A 27,875-nucleotide genomic window follows, 5' to 3' on the forward strand; every position below is an offset into this window, starting at 1 on the left:
TATGGCTTGTAGGGGAATTATGTGCTCTAGTGTTTTTTTGTTTGTTTTTTTTATTAAATGTTGAGTGTGCATAATTTTTGTAATTTATAAAGGACGACACATACCCTTGTTATATTTCATGATAAGAATTCCATGTATGATTTTTGTGGTCATTTGAATTTATAAGAAGATCTGATGTAACAGAAAACAAACTATAAGATTTCATCTTTTCTGCAAGTTAAACTCAATTGATGTACCCAAACACAGAAAAGTTTTAGAAGCCCTCTTTACATTTGAAAAATATGCCAGATTTTTTTTCTATTATCCTGTTATCCTGTATCATGTGATTTAGACAATGATAATACCATTTTCAGAGGAAACATATTGCTTGATTCTGATTGGTTCATAATCAATAGGCCACTTAAGAGTTTTGGTGAAGTTTGATTAATTTCTTAGGTTGGTTTCAAAAGTAGCATTCTAAGGATTTAGTGTGCTTCCGAAAGCTCATCATATATACTAAACTTTACTAGGTGAAATTTCAGTATGTTTACATTTTACATACGTTTTTGAAAGTGTCAAAATATACACACGGACACATAAGCACTTAACCAACATCAAAGTTAAAATAGAGGACTCATATATGTACATCAGTCATGCAGAAAGGTTGAACTTTTACAGAAAGTATTCGTGTTGGTGCAATGATTTTTCCTCACCTGTTATCTTGAAGGAAACCTGAACATTTGTTGTTTTATCTTGCCAGATTTCGTGTACACCGATTCTCCTATCAAGGATTTTAGCTTGACTACACTCCTCGCCATAGACATTCTCTGCCTGACAATCAAGACAATGCACGCACCCATTACTACAGATCGTTTAACATCAGGGCCGAGTTGTTCAAAACTTTCAAGATTTATTACCAGATTTTAACTTTAAGCCAAGTGTTCAGTTTAGGAGTTAGCCCAAAAATAATCGCGTAACAATATATTAAATATAAAATATAAGCCTGCTGCTGGTATACTTTGACTTTGGATAACTGCAGTGGCTGCTGAATTTGGCTAAAATTTAAATATAAAAAGTGACTTAATACCAGTATTAGCTAATACACTTTGGGCCCAGAGTACTAGGGCAGGTGGATGCGCCCAACTTGTCCCATGTCCCCATATCCCCATATCATTTACAGATGTTCTTTTTCTGTCAACACATTACAGTAACATTCTCTGAGAATTGTACATAGAGATATGTAAACAGAAGTGTTGTAACCTTAAATCCTATGAAAGCTGTGTGTTTTGGCGGGCCTGTGTAATGATTCATATTTGGGTACTGACCTGTGGCAGATATGCATCTGATGTAGCGTTTAGAGGGATACCAAATCGATTCTGATTGGCTGGTGTAAGAGCTATGCCTTTGCCGTAGCTGAATTTCACGTATGGCACATTTGTTTAAGCGTGACCAAGCCTGCATGGATTAACCCAGGAAACCCTATCTCCACCAACAGCCAGTCAGCATGGATTCTGTATCCCTTTAACTGTAAAAAAGATAAATAACATGCAAAATATCACAAAACTATTCAGTTTTAAATTATTAATAACCATATGCTATTGATTCAGACATGAAATTCTGCATCGTAACACGACCTTCTGCCAAACCAACAGCCCCAACGCAAGACAGGCTAAGCTTGTTTCATTTGCCCCCTCAACCTCCCAAACTCCAACCTCCCAAACAAAAAATTTAGGAAAGTCTGCCACTGAGTTTAATGTGTTCAGTTTCATTTGATCATGGAAATTTTATCCATATGGTTGTGATTGTTAATAATTATCATCAGTTAAGAACGTTATATTGTACACTTGATATCACTTTATTGTTAATAAATATTTTATAATTGAAAATGATAATCGCTGAAATAATGCTGTCTTTTTGTTCATCCATGTGTATGGACACGCGTGCTGCGTGTGTGTGAGAGAGAATGTCTTTGTCTTCATTTCACATTTTTTCGCACGGATTTCATGTCATTCCATACCTGACCAGCTCTGCATCGCTTGCCTTCTAAGCGGAACTGAGACATGTTTTCGAGGCCACATTTCATCTGTTACTTGTGACCATACCATTTGGCATGTACCTATATCACACAGCCGTTGCTGTTCTACAATGCTGTAAGTCTATATTTTACCGGAAAAGTCTTGATACACGTCTTGACATGACGTTCAGCAATCGAGAGTAGACCAATCTATTACATGTACATGAAAGATAAGCTGTCAAAAACTGAACCGACTGACAGATAGGCCAACAGACAAACAGATAGGCAGATAGGCCAACAGACAAAGCGACACTGCATGCATGGAGCTGTCTGTCGCAGCTACAACTAGGGATTACTAGAAAGACGCATGAAAAGTTTTTTTTTATTTATTTCTTAAAAGGCTAATATGCTTCCCAGATTTCGTTGAGCGTAAAAATGTCTGACCACTATATGCTGTTTTCCTAAAAAGAAAAAAAAAGGCCCAAGCAGTCAGTCCGGAATTTAAGTCTAGCCTGCAGTAGTGATGTCAACGGTGATAGCTGTCGAAATAAGCTCATGACGTCATTAACGAAAATTTCCGACCACTAACGGGAAAATGTATAAACTAAAGGGTTTCTTAAGAGATTCAAAGATATGCCTCAAGGCTTTTGTTTATACTTTCCTTCTTTATGACCATTATCTTTTGGGAGTCCCTCTTCCTGTTTCCTTTGAGATTCGGAATGCTCCTGTATGGTTCATGCACGTTGGCTAATTTGCTTTCACGCATGAATGCTTGGAGCAGCGCCATGCCCTTTGCCCACTCAATTTACACCGCTCCCAATTATAATAGAATCGCACTGTTGATGATTAGGCCTGTTTTGTACCTGCTAAAACCTTTATGACATTTCTTTTTATTACTTCGCTGGTGTACAGAGCTGAATATAAACAAAGCGAACTGATCGCCTGTACAACAATACCCTATAGACGTCTGTCAGTTTAAGAATACACGCTTGACGGACCATTAGGAGAGGTGAAATGACAGCGCGAAGATGAACTATAAAACAGAAGGCCTCAATCTTAGAGGCTATTACGGGCCTAACAACTCACATTAGCCTGTCTGAATTTCTGCATCACAACAGATTGTATTTATTTATTATTTACGTCGCAATCAATAATTTTTCACTTATACCTCGCCCGTCCCAAAGTTCACGCATGCAGTTGTGTAGAATATGTTTCTTGTTTAGAATGTCTCATGGTACACGTTAGGTGACATCGGCACTGCCCACACAGTCGATTAGAAAATGTTTGATGCCGTGCCCATCATCTCACGGTACACACACGGTGACACCGGCAATTAGTCCGCATAGTTGATTAGAATATTCATTTATTTAATTGATTGATGTTTAAATTTATTCATTTGGTTATTACTTTTAATTCATTTGGTTATTACTTTTAATTCATTTGGTTTTTATGTTTAATTTATTTGGATTTTCACGCCCTGCTCAAGAATATTTCACTTATACGACGGCGGCCAGAATTATGGTGGGAGGGAACCGCGCAGAGGCAATGGGAAACCCACTACTATCCGCAAGTTACTGGCAGACCTTCCCACTTACCGCCTGATAGCTGGTTAGAAAATGTTTGGTGCCTCACCCGTCATCTCACGGTATACATTCGGTGACATCAGCAAAACCCACACAGTCGATTAGACTATGTTTGGTGCCTCACCCGTCATCTCACGGTACACATTCGGTGACATCAGCAAAACCCACACAGTCGATTAGAATATGTTTGGTGCCTCATCCGTCATCTCACGGTACACATTCGGTGACATCAGCAAAACCCACACAGTCGATTAGAATATGTTTGGTGCCTCATCCGTCATCTCACGGTACACATTCGGTGACATCAGCGAAACCCACACAATCGATAAGAATATGTCGTACCCGCCATTTCAGCCACGGCACACAGTCGGTTACAGCGAGAAACTCGCGCAGTCGATTAGAATATGTTTGATGGCTCACTCGTCATTTCACTGACGGCACACATACGGTGACATCGGCAAAGTCCACACAGTCGAACAGAATATGTTTGATGCGGTACCCAACATCTGACGGTAGATGATGTCCACACAGTCGATTAGAATATGTTTGATGCCGTACCTGTCATGTAACTGTGACCCTCGATGACATCGGCAGAGGCCACACATCCTCTCAATTAGAATATGTCAGCAGTTGCTGGCAGACCTTCACATGAACATACGACAGTGCGCAGTTGCTGGCAGACCTTCACACGAACCTACGATAGTGTGCAGTTGCTGGCAGACCTTCACATGAACCTACCACAGTGCGCAGTTGCTTGGAGACCTTCAAAATCAACCTACGACCATCCGCAGGTTGCTGCAAGACCTGTATATAAGCAGCATAAGCTGGACTTGAAAACTATTATCTTAAGACACCGATTAAATAATCGAGTAACTAGGCTGGGGCAAAGACGAATGGTATGTAACATAAATTGTGTGAGTTTACACAAATTTGATAAAAAAAAAAGAATAAAATAAAAACATATGCATACATGTATGATTACTAACAATATCAATACATTGGTTTTTTACTGGTGACAAAATTTAGACTTTCTAGCATTGTGAAATGCGTCAACTATATCTAATTACTTCTCAGTTTTACTGCGGCTGAAAAAAACACTTTTTGGTGAAGTTTCCATCAAAATAATTCCATACCTCTGTCATACAACGATACGTGTCAAATAATACACCTGTGCTCAACTGCAAGAGTTATTTCAACTCATTAGTTAATCATCGTCAGGAGAGAAATAAAACAATTATTATTTCCGTGTCAGTGGCAAAATAAATTCTGGAAAAAAAACAATCTGTTAAATTTAACAGAAATTGTGTTGTCTAATAGATGCTATTATAATATATTCTGTTGTATGAGCTGTTTAGCATGTGAAATATAGTACAAATGTTTTATTATTTTAATATAAAAACTGTATTGGACTAATAGAATACTATGTTGAATATGACAGCATAACGGAATAGAAGCACTCAGGCAAGAGATTTGCTGTTAAAAGTTTACACAAACATCATGACTTTAGAAGAACTGTGTGAAAAACCATCAAGGTGCACTATTGGCTTTTCTGGGCCAGACAGACCACGTGACTCGCAAATTCTTGTTTAAGTCTATGCTGCCGTATTACAGATTTCGCAGGAAAATACGAGAAAAGCCGGTAGTGCACCTAGCTCTGAAGAACACAGTGATGTTTATAGTAATTTGTTTGTCATCTATAATTACTCGACATTGTTGTGAAGTCATCAAATTTAATGAACGATCACATGAAAATATTGCGAAGGGGCCACGTCTCGAGAATGATTGGGCCACCAGCATCGACCAGGCCTTGGGGGTGCTTAGTCCACCAGGAGAAGTCCACCAGACATGAAGTCCAACGTACACGGTCTATATGTAAACATACTGGCTGCATACCTGTGAAAACAGAGAATAAATCCTTTTTCTAAACGATACTACGTGTATGTATCGGTGCGTGTATGTATGTATGTATGTATGTATGTATGTATGTACGTAAATATGTATGTACTGGTGTGAGCATATGAATATGTGCGTGTGTGCGCATGTATGTGTGCATGTATGCTGTCAACACAAATTGCAGCCAGACCTGACAGATGTGTGAATAGGTGACAACTGAAGGTTTAACTGAAGGTTTTTTGGTTTTTACATTGAACGTGTAACATATCATAACTCGTATAGCCATAAACACAGTCAAGCTTTGTACGTTGACACATGTCACCACCTATACACAGTGTACACTTTGTACACGCTCTACTGCGCATGCCTCCAAGCCAGGCAATACACATACGGCTATACTTATACATGCATACGTTAATTTATATATAGTAGGGGCTGATCGAGATAAGTATATAGGACAAGCTGGTTGTAAGGACACGCAGTCTTTGTGGACAAGTACCCCGTCCGTAGATGTATGTCAACTATCGTTATATTTTTTAGCTGTCGGAGGGCAGTTTAAAATAGGCTGACATATATATGCATTGCTTTTGGGATTTTGCTCCATTTTAACGCAGACACGTGCAGTGTACAAGACGGAAGTAGACGGAAGACTGAGACCAGAGGTATGTATAGAGACTGCATTGTGCGTAAATCCATCTAAGAGATACTTCCTTCAATGAGTTAATACTTCCACCTTGGAACAGTGAAACGTCTCTTGGCAGAAACGACAATTTGCGCTTTGCGCGGCGTATATATGTCTGGTCAACAAGTGAAAGCTTACAGCTAAGGTATGTCATAAATGACTGTGACTGTGGGAAATATGTAATAGCATAAACGTATAGAGTCTATTTTTATTTATTTATTTATTTATTTATTTATTTATTTATTCATTCATTCATCTGTGGTGTCAGCTTCTGTCATTTTTCAATTTGCCTGTGAGTCAGACAGGCAGAGTGACACCTTGTAACTAAGGCCTGAGACAGAACACTGTCATGCAGCTCCTCTGAAGGAAATCAAGTATCATCTTGTTCTGGCTTTAAGACCTGTCAATGAAGATCAATGAGATATTTATAGATGTATCAAACTGCTCTGCTCTGTAGTAGAGTGTGTTTCCGTTGAAGAAACTAGCTGACAATATTCTTTTGTCGAGACGAGTAAAGTGGGTAAAGAGAGAGCTAGTAGCAAAAAAAACGGCAACAAACATTGTCATCGACTGTTATATGGCGAAAGAACTAAGAAAAAATGTATTCTTTTGTTCTGTACAGGGGCGAGAGGCCGAAGTCCAGCTGAGAGTCTATCTGATGAAGTATACATTGTACATATAACGCCAACCAGAACGGATGTCTTGTATACATAGATATACTTGAGCCCACGAGTGTAAAACAGACAACCTCCAACATTAATGTACTAGTCCTACGTACGCTCCTTTGTTCTACACGAGTGTGAGATATGCATAAAGCGTTTTCAAGATAAATCATTAGCAGTGTTTCCGTTCCTGAATAGCTTTTGGAAGCCAAAATCAGTCACTAAAATCAGAATTACTGCCACGCAAAAGGAACAGCTGGAGTGGGAACAGAGCAGATCGGAAACCGAGCGGAAACGGTTCGGAAACATTGAGGCTGTGAGCGTGATCACAAGACTCAGTGTTCATCAAGTGCTACTTCTTGCGGATGAAGCGGGGTTTCCGGATTCACCGAGGGGGTTTCCTGCAGCTGGCCTGTGTGGTTGTGTCATGCTAAATTTTGATGAGTGGTGTTTGTGTGTTGGACAAGTCGGGTTACATTGTGTGTGCGTGTGAGCACCAGAGTTCAAAATCTTCGTAAAATAAGCTTACGTCTGCAAAGTTCGTGAGGGCTACAACGAGTTGCAGCTGAGACCATTTGTGTTGTCTGTTGCATGCGTGCTGACACAGGCTATATCCCTCACGAGCCCTGTAGCTGTCGTTCACATTGACGTTTTATACCGGCCTGCATGTAGGTTGGTAGCGTTTTCAATTGTCGTGTATAAGCTGCGAGTTACGGTGTACTGGCTAGTACACGGCCAGACAAACACTTATAGAACGCTGTCAAGCAAAGTGGTCGCCATGAACAAATTTCGCAATTTCGAGATCGCCCTGGACTGCCCGAATGGCTTGATCAAGGCAGGCGAGATTCTCAAAGGACGGTTGATTTTCTCCCTGACTGAGTCCATCACGCTAAAAGGTAAGAGGATTTATAACTGTATTTTAGAGTAAGACGGTGTGTCCATGAACAAGACGATGTAAAGACCGCCCGTAATAGGCGTGTATAGCATGCATCCAAGAATACGACAGGCTTAGGCTGTATTATATAAGCCCACCTGCGCAGTGCCAAGCCACTGGACACCGTTTAAGGCCAAGCCAAAAATTCCATGTAGGCTGGCATGTGTAAAGAGGTTGCAAATTTTAGATGCGTAATTAAATATTATTTACGGAACATCATTAGATTAGTAAATATTCAGAATGGTGTAGAAGTTCCGAGTTTAGAGCGGGTATAAAAATAATAACTACCATGCTTAGATAAAATAATAAACAAAAATGGGAGGTGATAAAATAATAAACAGAAATGGGAGGTGATAAAATAGTAAAGAAAAGTGGGAAGTGATATTCGATTGATTATTACATCGGTGATTTATTGCTTATCCCTGCTCATTACTTAATACCCTTCATAATCTGTCGGGGTTGGTCGCTTTATCCTTGTGTGTATATATATATATATATTTATATTATCTGCGAGTTAACTAACAATGTACAATGTATATAAATTCAGTTTCTGCCAGGAATTCTACATCTGTTCTCATCTTCAACTGTTAAATGACCTTTAGACACACATAATGGTATGACGTAATGCATTTAAAGGTTAAGGGCCGTTTCAGAACGATATTACTACAAACACACGGATAAGTGAGGGAGGTGTCTTTGAGACATATGGCACAGCTTTACAGCTGATTCGGTGTTACGTAACCTCGTATTATGCAAACTCTGACAGACGCGCATGACAAAAGACGCAGATCTTTCGACCACAGTGTCACGTGTTTCGGAGATTTATGTGTTAACACAGACGGATAGTTGGCAGCGTACACATTACAGCGCATGCGTGAATCGTTACGTTCATATTACACCACTGCCATCTCTAGCACATTTTGTACAGAAATCCAAAACAACTCCGAGGTCACTGGGGTCAAGGTGATGAGGCAGGAAGAGATGTCAAAAAATACAAAATCTCTGTCTTAAATTTTATTTCTGTTAATACTCGACGCTCATGCATTCTCTTTATCTAAAGTATGTTCATCTTGATTCCATGGGCCATCTGACACAGTATTATTAATGAGTGCTGATTACAGGTCCGCGAAAGAACACAAGTAGTGAGGCTAAGCCTAAATGAGCCCACGTGTAGACAGTGTAGTGAGGGGCACATGCGCTGTAAGGAGTATGGGCTGATAGCCGTAGTAAGCATTCTTGAACTTTTTGTCTTTACAACTTGTCCGACATTACAGCGCAATGACTTTTTGCTCTTGGATTTTGGAAGGTCGTCACCTCACGCCATATAACCGCCATGTTATATTTTTGTAAACATCAATGACGGGCCACCAATGCGGTCGCTGTGAGTTCAAGTCCAGCTCATGCTGGCTCCCTCTCCGGCCGTAAGTGGGAAGGTCTAGCAGCAACCTGCGGATGGTCGTGGGTTTCCTCCGGAGGAAACCGGACAGAGCCCAGGGGCCATCCGCAGTTGCTGTCAGACCTTCCCACGTACAGCCGGAGACGAAGCCAGCATGAGTTGGACTTGAACTCACAGCGACCGCATTGGTGAGCTCCTGGGTCATTACGTTGCTCTAGCGCGCTAACCAACTGAGGAAAACCTTTAACTGTACAGAGATATATTTAATAAGTAGTATAAAATGTCATCAGGAATCAGATTTGTTTATTGTACAACTTCAAAAATTCTAAAACTGATTAATTTTATGAAATGCGTGCAATTATACATTCACGGCATGCATGTGTCACAGATTTCCTACCCTCAATAAATTAAGTTCTTAATTTTAACAGAAAGTCTGCTGTCTGAGCGATGCAAGAATGTATTCTGTTATTATAAAACAAAATTCTGTCATATTCTACATAATATCCTGTAGCCCAGTATAATCTTCTAAATGAATAGAAAATATGTGTTATATTTAACAGATTATTATTATTATTATTATTGTTGTTGTTGTTGTTGTTGTTGTTGTTGTTGTTTTGGGAGTACATGCGCAGCAAAGTAAATAGGTTCACTGGTGCATTCCGTAAATACAATCCACATTTCTAAACCTGATATGTGTAGTCATAACTCTTGCAGTACAGAACTGACAAATTGATATACTTGAGAGCGAAGTTTACAGTTCATTGCCTTGCAGTTCATTGCCTTACAGTTCATTGCCTTACAGTTCGTTGCCTTACATGACTCATCAGGTAAAGGGACCCGGGTAAACCAATCTCCTTTATTATACCAAGATAAAAAAAACAGTGCGCCTCTAAGTCGGAGCAAATATATTTTCCGGATCAGAACGTGCTTACTTTCCATATCATGTAACAAACGTCGGAAAAGAATGCAACGAAGGTTTCCCAAACATTCTAAGCTGATATACATATAGTTGTTCACGGCCTGACAAACAAACCTATATTAGATACTGACAGTATATGCTTAGACTTAATAAATAAACCTCATTCAGTGTGATTCGATTTTTTTTTCCTGGTGCAAGTACATCAAGATTTATACACAGCCACTGGTCATGCGCATACCGACCACAGACAAAGATATTTGCTCGGAGGAATCCTATATATAGAGGGGCCTGTATTTTTTATGATCAAAGCCACAAAGAAATTCCCTCATTACCGTGTGACCCAGAGTATTGAGTTATACACACCATACTTTTTAGGGGGAGAGTGGGGGGGGGGGGGCTTACTCTTTCATTGTCATTTTGTCTATTTTTTTTTGTTTTGTTTTAAATTTCTTTTTGTCCCTCTCTTCAAGCTGATCCTGCCCAAGCATCGCCTAGGTACACGTTTATTAATATAGCAGGTCATCGGGTCAGATTACAATCTTTTGTTCCTCCAAAATAAAAAGAGGTTATGTGTATGGGAGATAATTTATATTTTCCATTAACCTGACCGACGCTTTTGTTTACTGGACCTTTACCCCGATCTGTCTGTGTTGTGTTTATAACTGTATTATATCATCGCTCAGCAACGGACTGCCTTGTACTTATACGACCAGAATGTCTCTAGGCCCTTCAGACAACATGTGGTGACAGCTATGTAAATATTCATTCGGGCTAAAACAACAAGTACACATATTACTGATGGCCTAATTAGTTTGTTTAGACATTTAACTATACATGTATTATCTACTCACTTGTATGCTGTGTACATTATACTGGTAGTTTTGAACATATTTGATTTCATTTTCTACATAGAAATTGATAAAACGACTTCAAACCGCGAGCATTCATTCATGTGTTTAGTATTGACAAAGGCATAAATCGATTCCAGCCCAGTTTATTACGTTATTGGTTTGGTAAATAACGAATACCACTCAATAAGGCGATACCCTAGTGACATGCCCATCTGGTCATTAAGAAGGCAGCTTAGATATACCCGTATACACGTCTCTTTTGCTCTTTTGAACTGTTGAAATTTGGTTAGGTTACTCATTGTGATCACTGATTGTATAGACGGCTTGTTCATTGTGGTAAAGATTAACGATAAGCAATGCCCTGGAGAAAATAATACATATATCTCATATAGATCACAAATCATTTCTGTGAACATATATAATATTCGCGGTTAAATGTCGTCGGTATTATTGAAAGAATGCCTACGGGGTATATATAGATATATACTGCGCGTAACTGAGCAGACATGCCGACATTTGCATGTAAAATGCCCCGGGTATCCAGGGATCCAAATGCAGCATTTCGGCCCGTATATCCACCCCCGGAGATATAGCATATACCTGAATGTATTTACTTGATTACCGTTTTGCACTTATACAACGGTGATGCAGTTAATGAATGACGCGCCCGGGGTAACTTTAACCATCGCCTTTTGCATGATAAACCTTCTGACTTAAGGCTACAGCCGATTCGATCCTGCGACCAGATTGGTTAGGCGCTTCAACAAGAACAAATCTTTAACGGAATGGGTCACGTGCATGGCGAAATAAAAATGTAATGTGTAGTACATACACAAGTACGGCAATACGCAATTTACAGTTTTGAGCTTGAAATGCTCCAGTACGCAATGTACAGTTCTGGGCTGGAAATGATACGATACGCAATGAACAGTTTGGGTTTGAAATACAGCAATACGCAATGAACAGTTTTGAGCGTGGAATTCTGCAGTATGTGAAGACAAGTTCTAGACTTGAAATTGTACAGTGAGAAATTACCAGCGCGGGGCGTGTAAAAATGCAATACGTAATTGAATGTCAGGACATGATATGCTACAATATTTCGCCTAAGCAATATTTTACCGCTGAACCGTTGAACCATAAACTTGTTTTGACGTATATGATTACGGGTGTTTACGGATTAAACTATGTCACTTTGGATTTATTAATAAAACAGGATAGAGAGCTTTCAGAGCTATTACAACTTGTTTGTGCATACGTCGGTATTGACCTTCCACGAGAGTTTATCATAGATACAAAGATCTGGCTCAATAATTCACGTGTTCTTGACAGCACTTCAATATCGAATTTCATTTCATCCGTTCCGGGGTGATGAATATCTGTCAGACAGGGGACAATAGACTATCGATCTTATTTCTCCCTCTCTTCCACCCTTTCTCGGGCATTACCACCACTACTTTCACTCCATACTAGTGGAGCAAGTGACTAAATTACATTCATAACTCCCAACGCGAATCCTTCAAGGCGATGGAGTAGACCGTTTTGTGCATAGCGGCAGCTCGGCAAAGTTCGGGCTGATGACGGAAATGCGCGAACACGAGACGTGCAGACAAGTGTCTGTGGTGCTATTCTTTATAGTAACATGGGCCCAAGCTATAATAATTATGAGTTATTAATAATTATAAGTTGACCGTACATTTGGATGGGCTAATTACGTGTCACGTGCCACTGTCGTTAATCTCAACATCAGCTAAACGACACCATTTAGCGTTTTGCCTCGCACGAAAATCGAGCAAACTCCCATAGCATGTTTGAATTTCCTTCCTAAAAAATGCCGACTAACGTTTTGTAAACCCTAATTTCGAGCTAGACTAATAGACCTGGATTTTGTGAAATATAAATATCTATTCAAAACAATGCCATATCATGTAGTCTGGCGTTGTCCGTATTGCCGGTAAAACTAAACCACATGTAAACAGTTAGCGTAACCTCCCTGCTTTATTAACGGTTTGATTTGACATTTTTACAGTGTATGTTTCTTTGACCTTCAGAAGTAACTGTGACAATCCATGGAAGGTCGGAGGTGAGTTTCCAGGCCGGCAAATACACGTACTCCAAGAAGGAAAAGTACATCAAAGAGGTCAAGACGTTGTTTCCGCTCAGTAAGTATGTCCTAAGGTTACTGTTATAATGGGCAATGTTTCCCGTTTAAAGTAACTTAGACCAAAGCTGTGTAGTGTATCATACATTCCTCCTACCTTCACCGTGGCGATTTGTGGGAAAAGCGGTAACGTGTTACTCTTGCATTATATGGGTACTGTGGTTAATTGGTATCGTCCCCCGAATCGCCATTGGGAAAAAGATACCCCATTGTGCGGAAACTGGATTCAGCAGTTAAGTAATTCTATCCACCATGGTATACACGAAGTATTCCTGACTGGTGCATCATTTGTCAATGAAATAAATAAATAGATAAATAAACAAATAAATGAACAATTTCCTTTGTCCACAAGAATATGTATGTGGCGGGAGCAGTCCGAAAGTATTATCAAATTTCATAGCAAAACTGTGCACGTGGGAACATATATTACATTCATACCCGGGAACCCGGTTTCCTTCATAAATAAATAAATAAATAAATAAATGACGAATTGCTTATTTTCTTCTCCCAGATGGATCCCAGGACTCAGAGCTTGGCCCGGGGGACCACAGCCTCGATTTCGAGCAATTCATACCTCCCAACGTGCCCACGTCATTCGAGGGCAAGTATGGTCACGTGAGGTACTCGATAGACGCCAAACTGGACAGGGGGATCTGGAAACCGGCCATTACCAAGATACGGAAATTCATCGTTAAAAACGAGCTGGATCTCAACAACGTGAGAGGCTCACAAGTGAGTCTTTTGAGAAATATGAGTCTTGAATGAGATGTCTTTTGTTGTTTAAAGCTTACGTTTGTAGTCAAATATATATGTTATTAGAACTGAGGTCTGGCAAATATAAAAACCCGTTATACTATGCAATTTGCGTTTTTTTTTCTGGACAATGCTCCCGGTGTTTGTCATCAAGCATACGTGACGAAAACACGGTTTTTTATACACCCGGCACTGCCAATTCCTCCAGACACTCCAGTTTCCTCCAGCCACACCGGTTTCCTCCAGCCACTCCCGTTTCCTAAATGCAATCGGTTTCCTCCAGACACTCCCGTTTCCTCCAGCCATTCCTGTGTCCTCCAGCCCTAAATCTAATCCCCGTCATATAAGTGGAAATTACTTGTATTACAGGCTTTTCCTCAATATGGCTGAAATAATCATTCATTTATTCCTTAATTTCATGACAGGAGCCCATCAGACTTGAAAGTTCCGCCGTTGATGGCTGTTGTTTTTGGCGTCGAGGTGACGTTGAGGTGTTCGTACGTCTAGCACGGAATGCTTATGTCCCTGGCGAGTCGGTGTTACTGGACGTAGATGTGCACAACTCGACGGACGGCCGGGGTCACGTCAGCGTCGACTTAGTACAGGTGAGTGGCTGAGCTGCGGTCTGGCCCAAGATCACGAGGCTGACTTAAATGAGACTTTACCTTGCCTTCAAAATTGTTTACTTCGCTAAACTTGTGACTTACGGTAGCTTGGGAATTTTATTTTGCTTAGAGTTCTCTTAGTCGTTCGTGGCAAAATGGTAATTTTTGTCTGAATGCTTAGTTATCTTATTCCTTTGTGGCAAATTTAAAAAATGTCTAAAATTTAAAATATAAGTTCAGGAATAATAGAGTAAGTTAAGACTAAGCGCGACGTAAGCCTAAGACGGCTTCGTGATCTTAAAACCTGAGTCTGGTATATAGACCTATATGGCGGGGCTCAGTTTTATCGATGAATGGAGGAAACCGTGATAAACCGTAGAAGTTGGACAAGTTACTGACGAACTTTCCCACTTGTGATGTACTTTGGCACTTGTGACGTACGTTCCCAACTGAGAGGTACGTTGCCACTTGTGAGGTACGTTGCCACTTGTGATGTACGTTACCACTTGTGAGGTACGTTGCCACTTGTGATGTACGTTGCCACTTGTGAGGTACGTTGCCACTTGTGACGTACGTTCCCTACTGTGATGTACGTTGCCACTGGTGATGTACGTTGCGACTTGTGATGTACGTTGCGACTTGTGATGTACATTGCCACTCGTGACTTACGTTGCCATTCGTGGACGTACGTTGCCTCTCCCAACGTGTGGTGTACTTTTCCGCTTGTGACGTACGGATATCCACACACTATTAATGTAAGACGAGTTGTTTTAAAAACTAGTGCGTTCGAAGCGGTTAAACGGAATGAACAGTACAGATTAAGATAAGAGATTAAGATAAAGACATTAACGTGAATAAACACCTGCATAATCTAATGTAAGTTACCTACCAAAGTACATATTAATATTGGATCTAGACAGGTGCGTAACATAATCCAAAAGATAAATTCGTGCTCCGATATGACGTAAGGTAACCCATGTATATATACTGCCAGGGTTCAGGCTTAGTGTTAAACTTGCAAGTCTGTAAGATACAGATCTAGACTTCCATAATATTGTAGGGTAAAGGTTATTGGCTCTTAAGCGGCTAAGGAATAGCGTCATATTTAATTACGTGATGTTATAAACCAGTTTAAACAAGCAACGCAGACTTAGAAATGAAGGTGTGAAGGTCAGAGCTTTACGTATAATTTGAACGAAAGCTGATTCAATCAGTCTTAAACCCCTGGTCACTGAGTATCTAAAGAAAGCTGGTTGAGATTTCCTTTTATTGATGGATTAAAGACCGCAGTTGAGTGGTTACATTTGAATCAAATGATCAGGCAGTGTACCAAAGGACTGCAGAGAATGTCATCTTTTGAAATGATTTCTTCGTTGCTCTGTTCCCTTCTCCATGTCAATAACCTTGACCTCAGTTTGTGTTTTCCTTAGTTGTGCTCTAACATCATTTAGTTTGTATATTCCAACTGACCAAAGTTCGCTTATAGATTGAATAACAGTTCCAAAACGTTAACAGTAAATCTGTACAAATTTGTACAGATTTACTAACCAAGAAACAAGAAACTGCTAGATTCAATTCAGTGCCAGTAATTAACAGTAAATCTGTACAAATTTGATTCATCTGTACAAATTTGTACAGATTTACTAACCAAGAAACAAGAAACTGCTAGATTCAATTCAGTGCCAGTAATTAACAGTAAATCTGTACAAATTTGATTCATCTGTACAAATCTGTACAGATTTACCTACCCAGAAACAAGAAACTGCTAGATTCAATTCAGTGCCAGTAATTAACAGTAAATCTGTACAAATTTGATTCATCTGTACAAATCTGTACAGATTTACCTACCCAGAAACAAGAAACTGCTAGATTCAATTCAGTGCCAGTAATTATTTCAGGGTAATAATTTTGATTCTATCAGTCAACGATTCACTTATGTATTGAATCAATTCTCTGTTTCAGTTTACAACATTCCACACCAGGTCCGGGTCAAAACGCTGGCGTCACACGATCTACACCCGCCCCCGTACGTCCTTTGCCCCGGGGGAGACGCTGGAGCTGTCTCAGGAACCTATCCCCGTCCCTCCCCTCCCACCCTCGGGGCTGCCTGGATGTAAACTAGTCGACATCATCTATACTCTTAGGGTAAGCCATCCTAATTTTAAATGTAACATGACGTCTGTATTATGGGGAAAATCAGCCATAAGATATAGATGATGAAAGAAACGGCGAGCTCGATCCGTAAAACAGGGTGGAATTTCAAACGATTTTGTCATGAAGCGACGATAGTTGACAAACTCTCGCAAGTAACGAATGAAATGAGACCTTTTGTCAATTAATCGCATTGATAGTTTTATACTTTGCGTCCATTACATAGTGCTGCAACAGACCTGGAGACGACCTGGAGACGACGTACGACTGTTCGAACAGGTGACCTCATATGTGATGTGTCTGACGCCCGCAGTGCCATAATTATGTCCGTTTGTCTTTTTCAGGTAAAAGTCAAAGTGAAAGGCTTGGAATGTAAGATTCCGATAAATCTAACCATCGGCACGATACCTCTCAGGTCCGTCTTCGGTGGACCCATTCTCACTCCTCCGCCCTACCAACAGGATCCTGAGCCGTTTTCGTTGCTATGGAACCAACCGGCGTCACCGTCTACATCATCGACGTCACCATCACCATGGGAACCACCGGTGACACCATGGGATCTGCCTCCATCACCCCCTGGATACACGCCTGTGACCAGTCCAGGACCTCTTGCAATAGGTAGGTGAATTAGGCAAGGTGCATATACTTTTAGCAGAGCTGTGTTCTGCCATTTCCTACTTTACATTCTGTACTTCTGTAGTAAGATTTAATGAACAAAATGTCTGAATAAAATGGAACATTTTACTTTAGAACAAAATTCAATGAGATGATCTTGCGCATCAGAAGAGACAGGTACGTGTCAAGTACAAGATATAAGTAGGCTACACAGCAGCCAATGTAATCATTGCAGGCTTGGATTTTGAAGTAACGTGATAATGAGTCAGACGACTTTCAAAAGAACAAATGAGTGAGAAATCGGAACACATAGAAGATTTGGGGAATTTTTTTGGACCATATTTATATGGTTTGATGACTTCGTGTTATTTGACACATTGTTGCAACATTCATACAATTATTGACATTGAATTGTTCAATTTTTTCAGAACCACCATCATATGAGGAAAGTCAACGGAGGAGTAACGCCGGGACATTCAGTTTTGATCTTTGACCTTTACCTCAGAGCGGGAGAAATAATATCAGCAACCTTGGAAGAAAGTTTTTTTCATTTGAAACTGTTGGACAGTGTTTCGGAATAGGAACAAGGGATTTTCGATTTTTTCCCTCAGGACCTGGCTGTTTCTCGATGAAAGTGAAAGAAATACAACCCCCAAGTTTGGACTGACTCTATGGATCACATGAATCTCCGTGACTAGAGACTTGGTATATCTGCAGAGAAGTTTGGTATATGTCACTAGTACGTGAAAGTACGAGTCTTTTGTGCCTTCCATAACTCGTCTCTTAATGTGGCCTTTACCCACACATACCAGCCCAGCTCCGGAATTGTAACGCCCCTCGTCGTCTTTGATAATCACATCAAATCACGGACTCCCCCGAAAGGGGCAGTGATTAATTCACAGTTTCAATGTTAAACTGTGTTAATGAGATTAATTAGTTTGTGTCAGTGCATGAAAGAGATAGCATCTCCTGGGACATCGTTATTCCATGGAAAGAAACGTTTCGTTTTCTCTTTTGTTTTTATGCTGGTCTGCATGGTGGCAATGATAGATAGAGGTGTTGACTGTACAGCATTGCGGTGTCACTGCAAAGGGTATAAACATAACTATCTAACTATTGCTGAAATGCCCCCCCCCCATTCCAACGTCCACAGACGGACAATATGACGGAAGCTTTAGGTCATCATTTTGGAGCACACCTGCAACACAAGGCAAAGTGTAATTTCGACGTACAAGATGGCGGACAGATTATTGTTTAAGTGTACAATAATGTGTGGTACATAATGTCTGCACACGAACTAAACAGCCTTTCTCTGTGTCTGCCTTTGTGGAGATGTATTAGCGTGCAGTTTGTGTTTTTGACAAGATCTCTGGAGAAGAAAAATCACCCAAGAAAGAACTACAGTGTGACGAGTCTCTTGTAAATATCCATATTTTTTTTTGCGACAAAGCTGTGATATGTCATTCTGCTTCAGTGGTTACTTCGATGAGAAATTAATAACTTTATGGGATTTTCCATATTCTTGGATTCATGTATCCACTAGCGAATGCCAGCATGAAACGTTTTGGGAACTTTATCTTACCAATATCTTGATGAGAGCAGCTCTTGGCGATTTCTTGTTGATAGCGGGTAGAAATTCCAGCGTTCGATATCAGCTGTCAGTGAAGGAAACGTTTTGGGAACTTTATCTTGGCGATATATTGGTGATACCACCAATCTGTGATACTGCCTCCAATGAGGAAACGTTCTGGGAACTCTATTTTCCAATATCTTGGTAAGAATAGCAAGAAGGTTTCAGCCTGTGATGGCCGATCTTTTAGGAATTCCATGTCTTGGTTAGAGTGGATAGATGCCGGTAATGTCCCTCGATCTGTGATATAAAGCAGAAGTTACTAAGAAATCATTTTGGAAACAGATATAAATCCCTTAGTTTGTGACCGCGACTACAAGATGTCGTTATGAGAATAGGTGAATCCCCTGTTACAAGAAACGCCAGTGAGAAAACGATTTTGACAAGATTTATCTTGGATGGAATCAATTCATATTGACATGTGCGTTTCACACAAAATACCACGAAATAATGCCATATTTCCAGGGACATTTCAGTGTAAAGGAAATCCAGAACGATATCCAGAACGACATTTTTGAACGATTACCTTTTGATAATCTGTGGACCTTTTTTCTCTGTGTGAACTTACGTCTGCTCTGTGATATGACTTTAAACTGTGTGACGCGATGACCCTCTGCTGTTTGGGGCGGAGGATTATTTTACCATCAATATGATATTAAAGATAAAAAATAGACCTACAGAATGAAAAAAATTGTATGAAATGTTTATTGTTCGAAGGAGATTTACAAGAGGTTTTTCAGAAGAAACCCATTTTTGAATTCAGGGCTCAGATGATGGTGCTTATGCTTATTGAAAGCTATAGTGTTGTAGGTCACATAACTCATTGACTCAGCTTGGCATAAAATGACAGCCACAGACAACACCTGCTCAAATGGAAGATTTGAAAACTTCCAGTGTGCAATATTGTATAAGATGTCGAGTAGTTCCGAACTTTGATGTGTTGAGCAGTTGTTTAAAAATATGGCTGATATCACGTGACCCCATAAAATATGTTATCTCAACTTAGCTTAAACTCAAGCATTAATTTTAAGTAATGAATTATATCGCAAAGTATGAGGATTATTCAAGTGAACAATGGTGCAGGTACGATGTTTGTAACAGCTGTTTCAAGTAACAAAACTGAGCAATGCCAGGTCAATATCGTATGAGGTCAGTATCGTATGAGGTCAGTATTGTACCCTGTATGTTAATTTGAGAATCCCGTTATAATGGTGTTTTTGTATAACCGTTAAATGTAGACGTGGGCAAGTGAACTTCGACTCTTTGACCACTTTTGAGATGAGGTCTTTTCCTTCCTTATCTACATTAATAGTCATTCTTTCGCAACATTTTTACCGATCACAAAGTGGAGTGCTGCCGTGTGTTGTGAAGGGGAGGTAATTTATATACAGAAAGGAAAGGATATTTACAACCTCTATAGATGAAGTATACATTCTTATCTCCCTTCTCACTTTAAGCAAGAGACCCAGGCGATCTGCACATCGCCAGAAGAATCTCAGAACCGATACATCTGTTACGTAATGAACGCAAAGTATTCCCAGGGTATTATTTTCTCACTTTATAAATAGGTCGGAATGGAACAAATATTTTTTTATTTTATGCGTGTACTAATATGTTTCTTTTTCCAGGAAAGGTCGTTGTGACAGTGCAATAATAATGCAAACAGCATAACGTGGTCATACCATTTCTGGCATATGTCTGGTATAGAAAGCAGAGAAACAATACGGCATTTATATGTCTAATGCATACAAAGTTTGTCTATATATATCTAAATATGTTTAGTTCCGAACAACACCTCTGACGGTTTTCTATTTCAACACATTGTTACATGTTGAACGTTTAAAATGCTGACAGTTTGAGTCATTTGTACATATATGACAATTTATGGAGTATATATTTGTACGTTCTTATGGTGCAAAGATTATGTATACGAAATACATAATATTGTTGCAAATAAAAAGCCATATTCATTCATTTTTCTTTATTGTGAAGTTTTTTCTATGCACCTCAACAAATCCAATTCAAAAAGTAGCTGTGCTTTTGTTTACCATCTAGCATGGGGAGATTTTCCTCACGCTTTTGGTGATAGGAACTTTGAAGCCTTTAAACCCACGTATCTTTACATGTGTAGGACAGAAAAGATCTCAAGATCTGACCAATGAAATTTGCAATTCAAATGTGAAATCATTGAACATATGACGTGATTCTTCACCAAGGTCTCTTATTCGGGGAATTAAGATGACAAAGTAAACTGTTATGGTGAACCTAACATCTTATATAGCGCATGTGTCGCTTCCTACGCTCTTTTCACTGCCTCCAATAGACAACCTTGACCTTGGATCTTGAGCTTAGCCTGACCACTACTTTCAAATTGTTTGTGGTGTCTGTTAGAATTATGTTGTGGATACCGGTACTTTAGATATAGAGAATTGTACAAAAAAACAAAGGTTGAGACACAGTGTTTGTGTTTTCTGACATCACTTCCTACCTCACCATCGTGAACTTCGTGAGCGTTGTTAAGGATTTCTGAAAAAATTGTGTTGTTCTGGGAGTGGAACGTAGAGAGCGGTGCATGCGCTATAAGGAGCCCGATGGTCCCCGTTTTATCGATGGGAGTCGATCTCCAAACACAGAACACGGGGCTGTCGTTAAGAAGAGGGAAGAAAATCTTGATGATTTAAATAAATAACAGATTGGTTGTAATACGAATAAAGTAGTGAGGTAGTTTAATATATGTTCTTTATTAACACTTTGTTATAGGTTTTTTTATTTTATTTGTACTGTAAGTTGCATAAATTTAAAACTAACTACCACTTTCACCTACCGTAATTCAGTCGCGGTGGTCAACCTCCGGCACTCCGATTTTCTCCACCCAAAGACACGGAGTAAACCGCCAACCCTTGGTAAGTTTTTGACCAACTTACCTACCTTAACGCATCTTTTTGCGCGACGTATTTGTGGAAAACAAGTGATCTTCAACGAAGATAAATTCTCACTATAGATCCCTTCAGTGTTAACAGGACTGGAACTTTTGGTAGGTAATTCGAGTTCATTTCAGTTATACGTGATGTTGTGCGTTGTTGTGACCAATCAGAATGTCTGTCTTATGTGTGCAAGGCAGACTTATGGGTACATGTGACTGAACATATCTCAACCTGCAACCGAACCCGAACTAACTGAAGCTTACATGCAGTCCAGGGAGTACCGGTAGCGAAGCCAGAAAGAAACGTTGACATTGAAAGGGTGTGAATGTAAGACTGTAAAAATCGTCGAGAGCTTAGCGTCACCAATTAAGAGCACGTATAATGACATCGGGGCATCCAGAAAATTCCCACTCTGAACGCAGGTATGTCAGAGGTTGTCTATTCATCGTGTTGAATTAGGTCGCCACGTTCCATCTATGAACAAAGGCAATCAAAGAGCGGCTGAGATACATATTTTGCTTTATCGACAACTTATGCAATAGCATGGTACACGATTTGGAGATTCGCTCAGGACATTCCTTGCGTCTTTCCAACATCAATGAAACCTAATGACTGCTTCTCTTTGCATGCATTCGTCTTAATTTCATACTTTTCTTATGTTTTTTTAGTTCTTTGATGGTTTTTGTTGACCTGGATCGTCCGTTTTAGTTGATATAAGAATGTCCTTCATCTTAGAAGTTGTGCACGTTACTCATCAGGCCTTGTACCGTTCTACGTGAGTTTTTCACCAACTGGAAAACAAACTTCAAGGGTATCGCACTTTGTCCAGATCTTGACTAAAACGTATTACACGAAACCGGAAAGCACCCCCTAACCTGTGAGGATTGTGATTGGTCAAATGTGTAGATTATCTGATTCTTGTTCAGTGCAGAGATTGCTTTTCACATAAACACAGAACTAAAGATACCATGATTACCTGTTCATTTGGAGCTTGTGTGGATGAAGCCTTAATTTTGCTTGTACTGATAGTCATTGTTCAGACCTTTCTTTGTTTCTATATTTATTTATTTACTTATTTATTTATTTATTTACTATTTATTTATTTATTTGATTGGTTTTTTACGCTGTACTCAAGAATATTTCACTTATATGACGACGGCCAGCATTATGGTAGGAGGAAACCGGACAGAGCCCTGGTGAAACCCACGAACATCCGCAGGTTGCTGGTAGACCTTCCCACATACAGCATTTCTGACAGCCGCCATTTCTGAAGTTAAAATGTCTCGAGATCTCGCCTTAAACATGTTAAGTGGTAATTTCCACTCGTTGGCATGTAACTTAACCTAACGGTAACATTCTGAGCTACACTGAATATCTGTTACATTTAATTGAATACACTCTGAATTGCAAATCGTTTTCTCATACACAGTGATTTGTAGCAGAAACAATGAAGAAATGGAAAATACCAAGTAGAAATTCTTAGTTTAAAATGTTGTCGTTTCATAAGCAATAGAAAGCGGCTCCAGTCTCTGTCCACGGCTGATTGCTGGGTGGCCCACGAGAGCATTGATTTCCTTACCATTTATTGTAGTAAATGTGTCAACTTCAACCCCAGAGATATATATCCCCTAACTTTCACGTGGTGCCATGTCATACCACCACATGCATCTGGCATTTTTCTTAATACATGTCAAAACACAACCTAGCATGAAAACCACTTGAGGTCATAACATTTTGTCACCTTGATAACCTACAAGAGTGGGCATAATAGCACTTGGCAAAACGTTTTCAGCTTATCCAAAACAGACAAAATTCTGATATATTTTAATCAGGTACGAAATAGCAGTGCAGAAATTTATAGTGTATCAACACCCTATAATGTCTTTGTGGCAGTATTATCCAGCCAGTGCCACTTAATTTTTCATTTCGAAGGCAAATCTTGGACTTGCACGAATTGCGCATATGTAACCTGAAATACGAATATGGCATATTACTGCTGTAATGTTTACTTGGTCTTGATAACTTTGAACTGGTCTGCCAGCAGCCTGCGGATGGTCGTGGGTTTCCTCCGGGCTCTGCCCGGTTTTCTTCTATCATAATGCTGGCCGCCGTCGTTTAACTGAAATATTTTTGAGTACGGCGCAAAGCACCAATCAAATAAATAAATTAATAAATTAATTAATAACGTTGAATTGAGCGTTAGCAGACCCAGTTCAAGTTTGAACACCTGCCTTTATCGTCCTTGCTGCCATTCACTGAGATATACCCAAAGATCTGAAAGTGACAGCTTTGCTTCCATTACAAATCAACAATGTAAATAAGCAACATGAGTTTGTGATTGTCAAACATGAGAAAAAGAAAAAAAAAACAATGATGAATTCTCTTGAAGTAAGAATAGAATCAATGGTGTTTTATGTATGTGCGAGCTCCAACGCCCATATCAGCCCTAGTAATTAGTTTCAGTAATTGAATAACTGAACCATTGTGGGCAAGCTGAGGAAGCCTTCAGTGCATGTTTTTTATTTGCCCTCAAGATCACACAAAAGCCTCCCACGTAATAATGATGACGTTGTTGATAACCTTCACTATTTACATTACCTCAAACGTGAACTCTGCTGGACAAACTTGGTTAAGATCGTTCTGCCTCAGTGTATTATCAAAAAGTTGATCTAATCTCTATTTTTAGTTTTTGATTTTTTTGTTTCTTATCTTAAAAACTGTTTTCAATTGATTGTGCGTCAGCTTATCAATACCATATTTTTTAGAGCAGTGATAATATCAATAGCTCCCATACAGATGAGAAAGTTCGGAAACCACTCAACCGATTTCATATCGAAAATGGATACTTTCTGAAAGAAAGTTTTTTTGAAAAGGCAAAATACAACATGCAACGAAGAAGGGGTGTTTTGCTTCGTGTTTCAAATATTCGGAGTTTAGTTTCCGATATTGAAAAATATAGCTTTACTGATCAGATTCTAAGCAAGCCTCGCAAAAGATTTGCTAAGAAAAAACCCAGGTGTAAAAAAACATAAGAATTAAATATCCTCAAATGAAAGAGCGCGAAAAGTTAGTTGGAAATGAGGTCTTCAATATTTTTCCATTTTTCTTGACAAATGATACTTGAAAATAATTTTTATACAATGGGCATATGGGACCACCTTTTGGAATATAAATATATTTGCACTAGAATTGAGCCTTTTAGGCTAACATGCGTTTGGACTTGAACTAATAAATTTACATTCAAATAAATTTATTAGACTTACATGACACCCTTGTTTAGAGCATTATTATGCAAAGACGATATATACCAAGAGGTAGTCCCAAATACCCATCATACAAAAATATTTTTAGATATCCTTTTCTCCTGAAAGGAAAAAAATTCAGGGACTATACCTGCAAATAAGTTTTCACGTTATTTCATCTAAGATTTGCTTCATTTTGATGTTTTTTTTTCTCCTTTAAATATTTTACCGATTGTGTTAGGGTTCCAGAAAGCTGTTAACATTATTTCTGCTCTGCTTGTGGCGTCACATGAAATTATTGTGTTGGCTGTTCCTTTTAGGATATCAATCAAAAATGCTTGTAAGTTTAGTTTATACTGTTCTCTGCCGTGACGTCATGGAAGTAAGGTGTGGCAGTGTGGCAAGATGTAAACCATAACGATAACGGAACCGTTCTGCAAAGGGAGATAACCATTAGTAGCCCAGTGGCTTTGGTTGTATTAACAGATATGATGGTGAAAGTACAATCCTGTAGTGTTTTCTTTGCCCCAGCAATGACTATCGCCACAGCATCTTCGTATAGCTATAGCAACGTCTGTCTTGCTACAGAATTCCCTTATTTCTGTATTATGTTACTATTGTTATAGAATCATCCAAATGCTCCAGCATTTCTCTGTGACTACATTAACACCTTATTGCTACAACATTTGCCGATGGCTATAATGACACTTATTGCTACAGAATTGTAATTTTTCTCCATCATTCCTCTATTGCCGCAGCACATCCATATTGCCATAGAGATACGATATAATGTTTAGAGAGTAAGACAGCAATGATTTACTCTTTACTATCATATACGCACACTAACAACACAAGAGAGAACATATTTTGCACTAGTGTATTTATTTATTTATTTATTTATTTATTTATTTATTTATTTGGCAGAGCCCTTGGGTAACCCACGACCACCCACAAATTGCTGCAGACCTTCCCACGTGCTGGATTGATCGCGCTAGCATGTTAACCACTCGGCCGCACCCTCTCAACCCTATAACCACCACCACCCCCCACCCCCATCACCCCCAATCTCCACCCCACAATCTCACCCTCACCCCGCAACAAGAAAGAGGTTGTCTGATTGCCAAGTAGGGCATTGTGTGCCGCGAACAAATTTAGCTAATTGGTTGTTGGTAACTGCTTGACATAAGCACACTTTGATCTAAAAGGTAAGCGTCTAGCCTTAGGATGAACAATGGGGACAAATCGCATTCACGTGTTAAATGTTTAATTAGTAGATTGTAGGTCCATTGGTTAGCCTTATAGATGCTGGACGTGGCTATATTTATGAGCCCTCAACACTGTTTGTTAAATATGACCTCAGCAACTGGGTTCGCATCAGTAGGCACATTCCATAAGGATTTAAACTATAGTATCATATAAATGAATAAAAAATATATAAATATATAGAAACACAGTCGAATGATGTGACTCAAAACAGTAACGTCAGTTTGATTATAGATATTGATCACTAGGCATCTTTTTTATTTTCACTCAATGTTTCAGATTCAGTGTTCGCGACAGTGGTCTATTTTAACTTCGCTGTGCATCAGCATCCTGTAAGTGAAACACAGTTATAACCAAAATGCATATAAATCTGAAATATACTAGCAGAAGCGTTGTGTGAGTGAGCAACCTTCCTAGAGCGTACGACTGGGGAGCGGTAGATCCAGGATCAATCCTGGGTCGAGTCACACCTAAGACTTTAAAAGAGGAAGTTGTAACTTCCTCGCTTGGTGTTCAGCATTAAGGGGACAGTGCAACGACTGGTTGACCAGTATCAGTGTAATGGCTCGGGCGGGACGGCTTACTGGCCTTCGGTAAGTGGTCTCAGTGAAGCATGATAAAAGCACTAGATAAAAGAGCGGCGTAAATACGTCCTGCAAACAAGGAGGCACATTACATACACCCTAAGGATTCCTTCGTCGTCATATGACTGAAAAATTGTTGAGTACGACGTTAAACCCCAAGCACTCACCCTGAAACTTCCACCAACGGATGGAGCCGTTACAAGCCATGCCTTTGCACTCTCCTGTGTCAGAGGCAGTGGTTAGTCGGTTCTCCTGTGCACGCTGACCCTAATGACAGCGAGGTGTTAGAAGTCGCTGTTCTTTGAATGCAGCTCTTATCAACCCTTGAGCACGAGATTCTACTCCATTTAAACAGGTCATGGCTTCGGTTTTTCTCGGAATGAAAGAAGTACCCGCTGTTTGGACTCGTTTCCGGAGTGGGGTGGTTCAATGACTTTGCATTTTTATAATGGGCAGTCTGCATGCCGAGTGAAAGTTATAATGGGTTTGTTTTTGTGCAAAACCGTACCTTGATGTGGCCTAGCTAGAAACCCTTAAAGCAAGGCGTCTTAGCGGACAGATCACAGATGGTAGCGGTAGTTATTAAGGATGCAGTAACTGTGTGGAGAGGTGAGATGCACATACATCAGTTATTTTCACAACGATGTGGACTGGAGATAGAGTAACGGGAGTCTGGTTATTGAATAGTGATGCTTCCACAGAGCAGGATAAACCTCGAATTGTCTTTGGTCAGTGTGGCTTTTTTTTGTTAGAAAAATATAACCTGGACTTTCTGACCAAGCTTAAGGTCGTCAGCGCACACCATTGTGGAATGGTTAATTATCAGTGAGCGCTTTGCCACGAGATATGGGTGTTATGTTGCCACATCAGTGTTAAGACACAATCACTCACTCAATCATTTATTCAACCAGTGGTGTTTATTCCGGCAGAATTAACCTTACTAAAAAAGAAGAAGACTCCTTGGACTATCCTCTCGTTGTTTTCTTTGCAACACTTACTATCAACCTCATCACTACACCGTAGACTCAGAAAGAGCC

The 27,875-nt window shown here is 39.7% G+C and overlaps 1 protein-coding gene across 1 annotated transcript; it reads left to right on the forward strand.

Annotated features, from left to right (window-relative positions):
- Positions 1-6,784: 6,784 nt before the first annotated feature.
- Positions 6,785-18,327, forward strand: LOC135480411 (arrestin domain-containing protein 2-like). The gene is made up of 7 exons (XM_064760241.1): positions 6,785-7,709; positions 12,962-13,072; positions 13,583-13,803; positions 14,250-14,429; positions 16,392-16,574; positions 16,925-17,198; positions 17,624-18,327. The coding sequence occupies exons 1-7, from the start codon at positions 7,592-7,594 to the stop codon at positions 17,686-17,688; spliced, it is 1,152 nt and encodes a 383-aa protein (XP_064616311.1). The 5' UTR covers positions 6,785-7,591; the 3' UTR covers positions 17,689-18,327.
- Positions 18,328-27,875: the final 9,548 nt, after the last annotated feature.

Source organism: Liolophura sinensis, chromosome 13 (assembly GCF_032854445.1).
Source record: "Liolophura sinensis isolate JHLJ2023 chromosome 13, CUHK_Ljap_v2, whole genome shotgun sequence".
Classification (NCBI taxonomy): Eukaryota; Metazoa; Mollusca; class Polyplacophora; order Chitonida; family Chitonidae; genus Liolophura; species Liolophura sinensis.

What these genes read in the sequence shown, in the direction of transcription:
- LOC135480411 (XM_064760241.1), top strand. Translation starts at nt 7,592, where the DNA reads ATGAACAAATTTCGCAATTTCGAGATCGCCCTGGACTGCCCGAATGGC. An exon ending in TGAGTCCATCACGCTAAAAG is followed by an intron (nt 7,710 to 12,961) that starts GTAAGAGGATTT and finishes TTTGACCTTCAG; the next exon opens with AAGTAACTGTGACAATCCAT. An exon ending in ACATCATCTATACTCTTAGG is followed by an intron (nt 16,575 to 16,924) that starts GTAAGCCATCCT and finishes TGTCTTTTTCAG; the next exon opens with GTAAAAGTCAAAGTGAAAGG.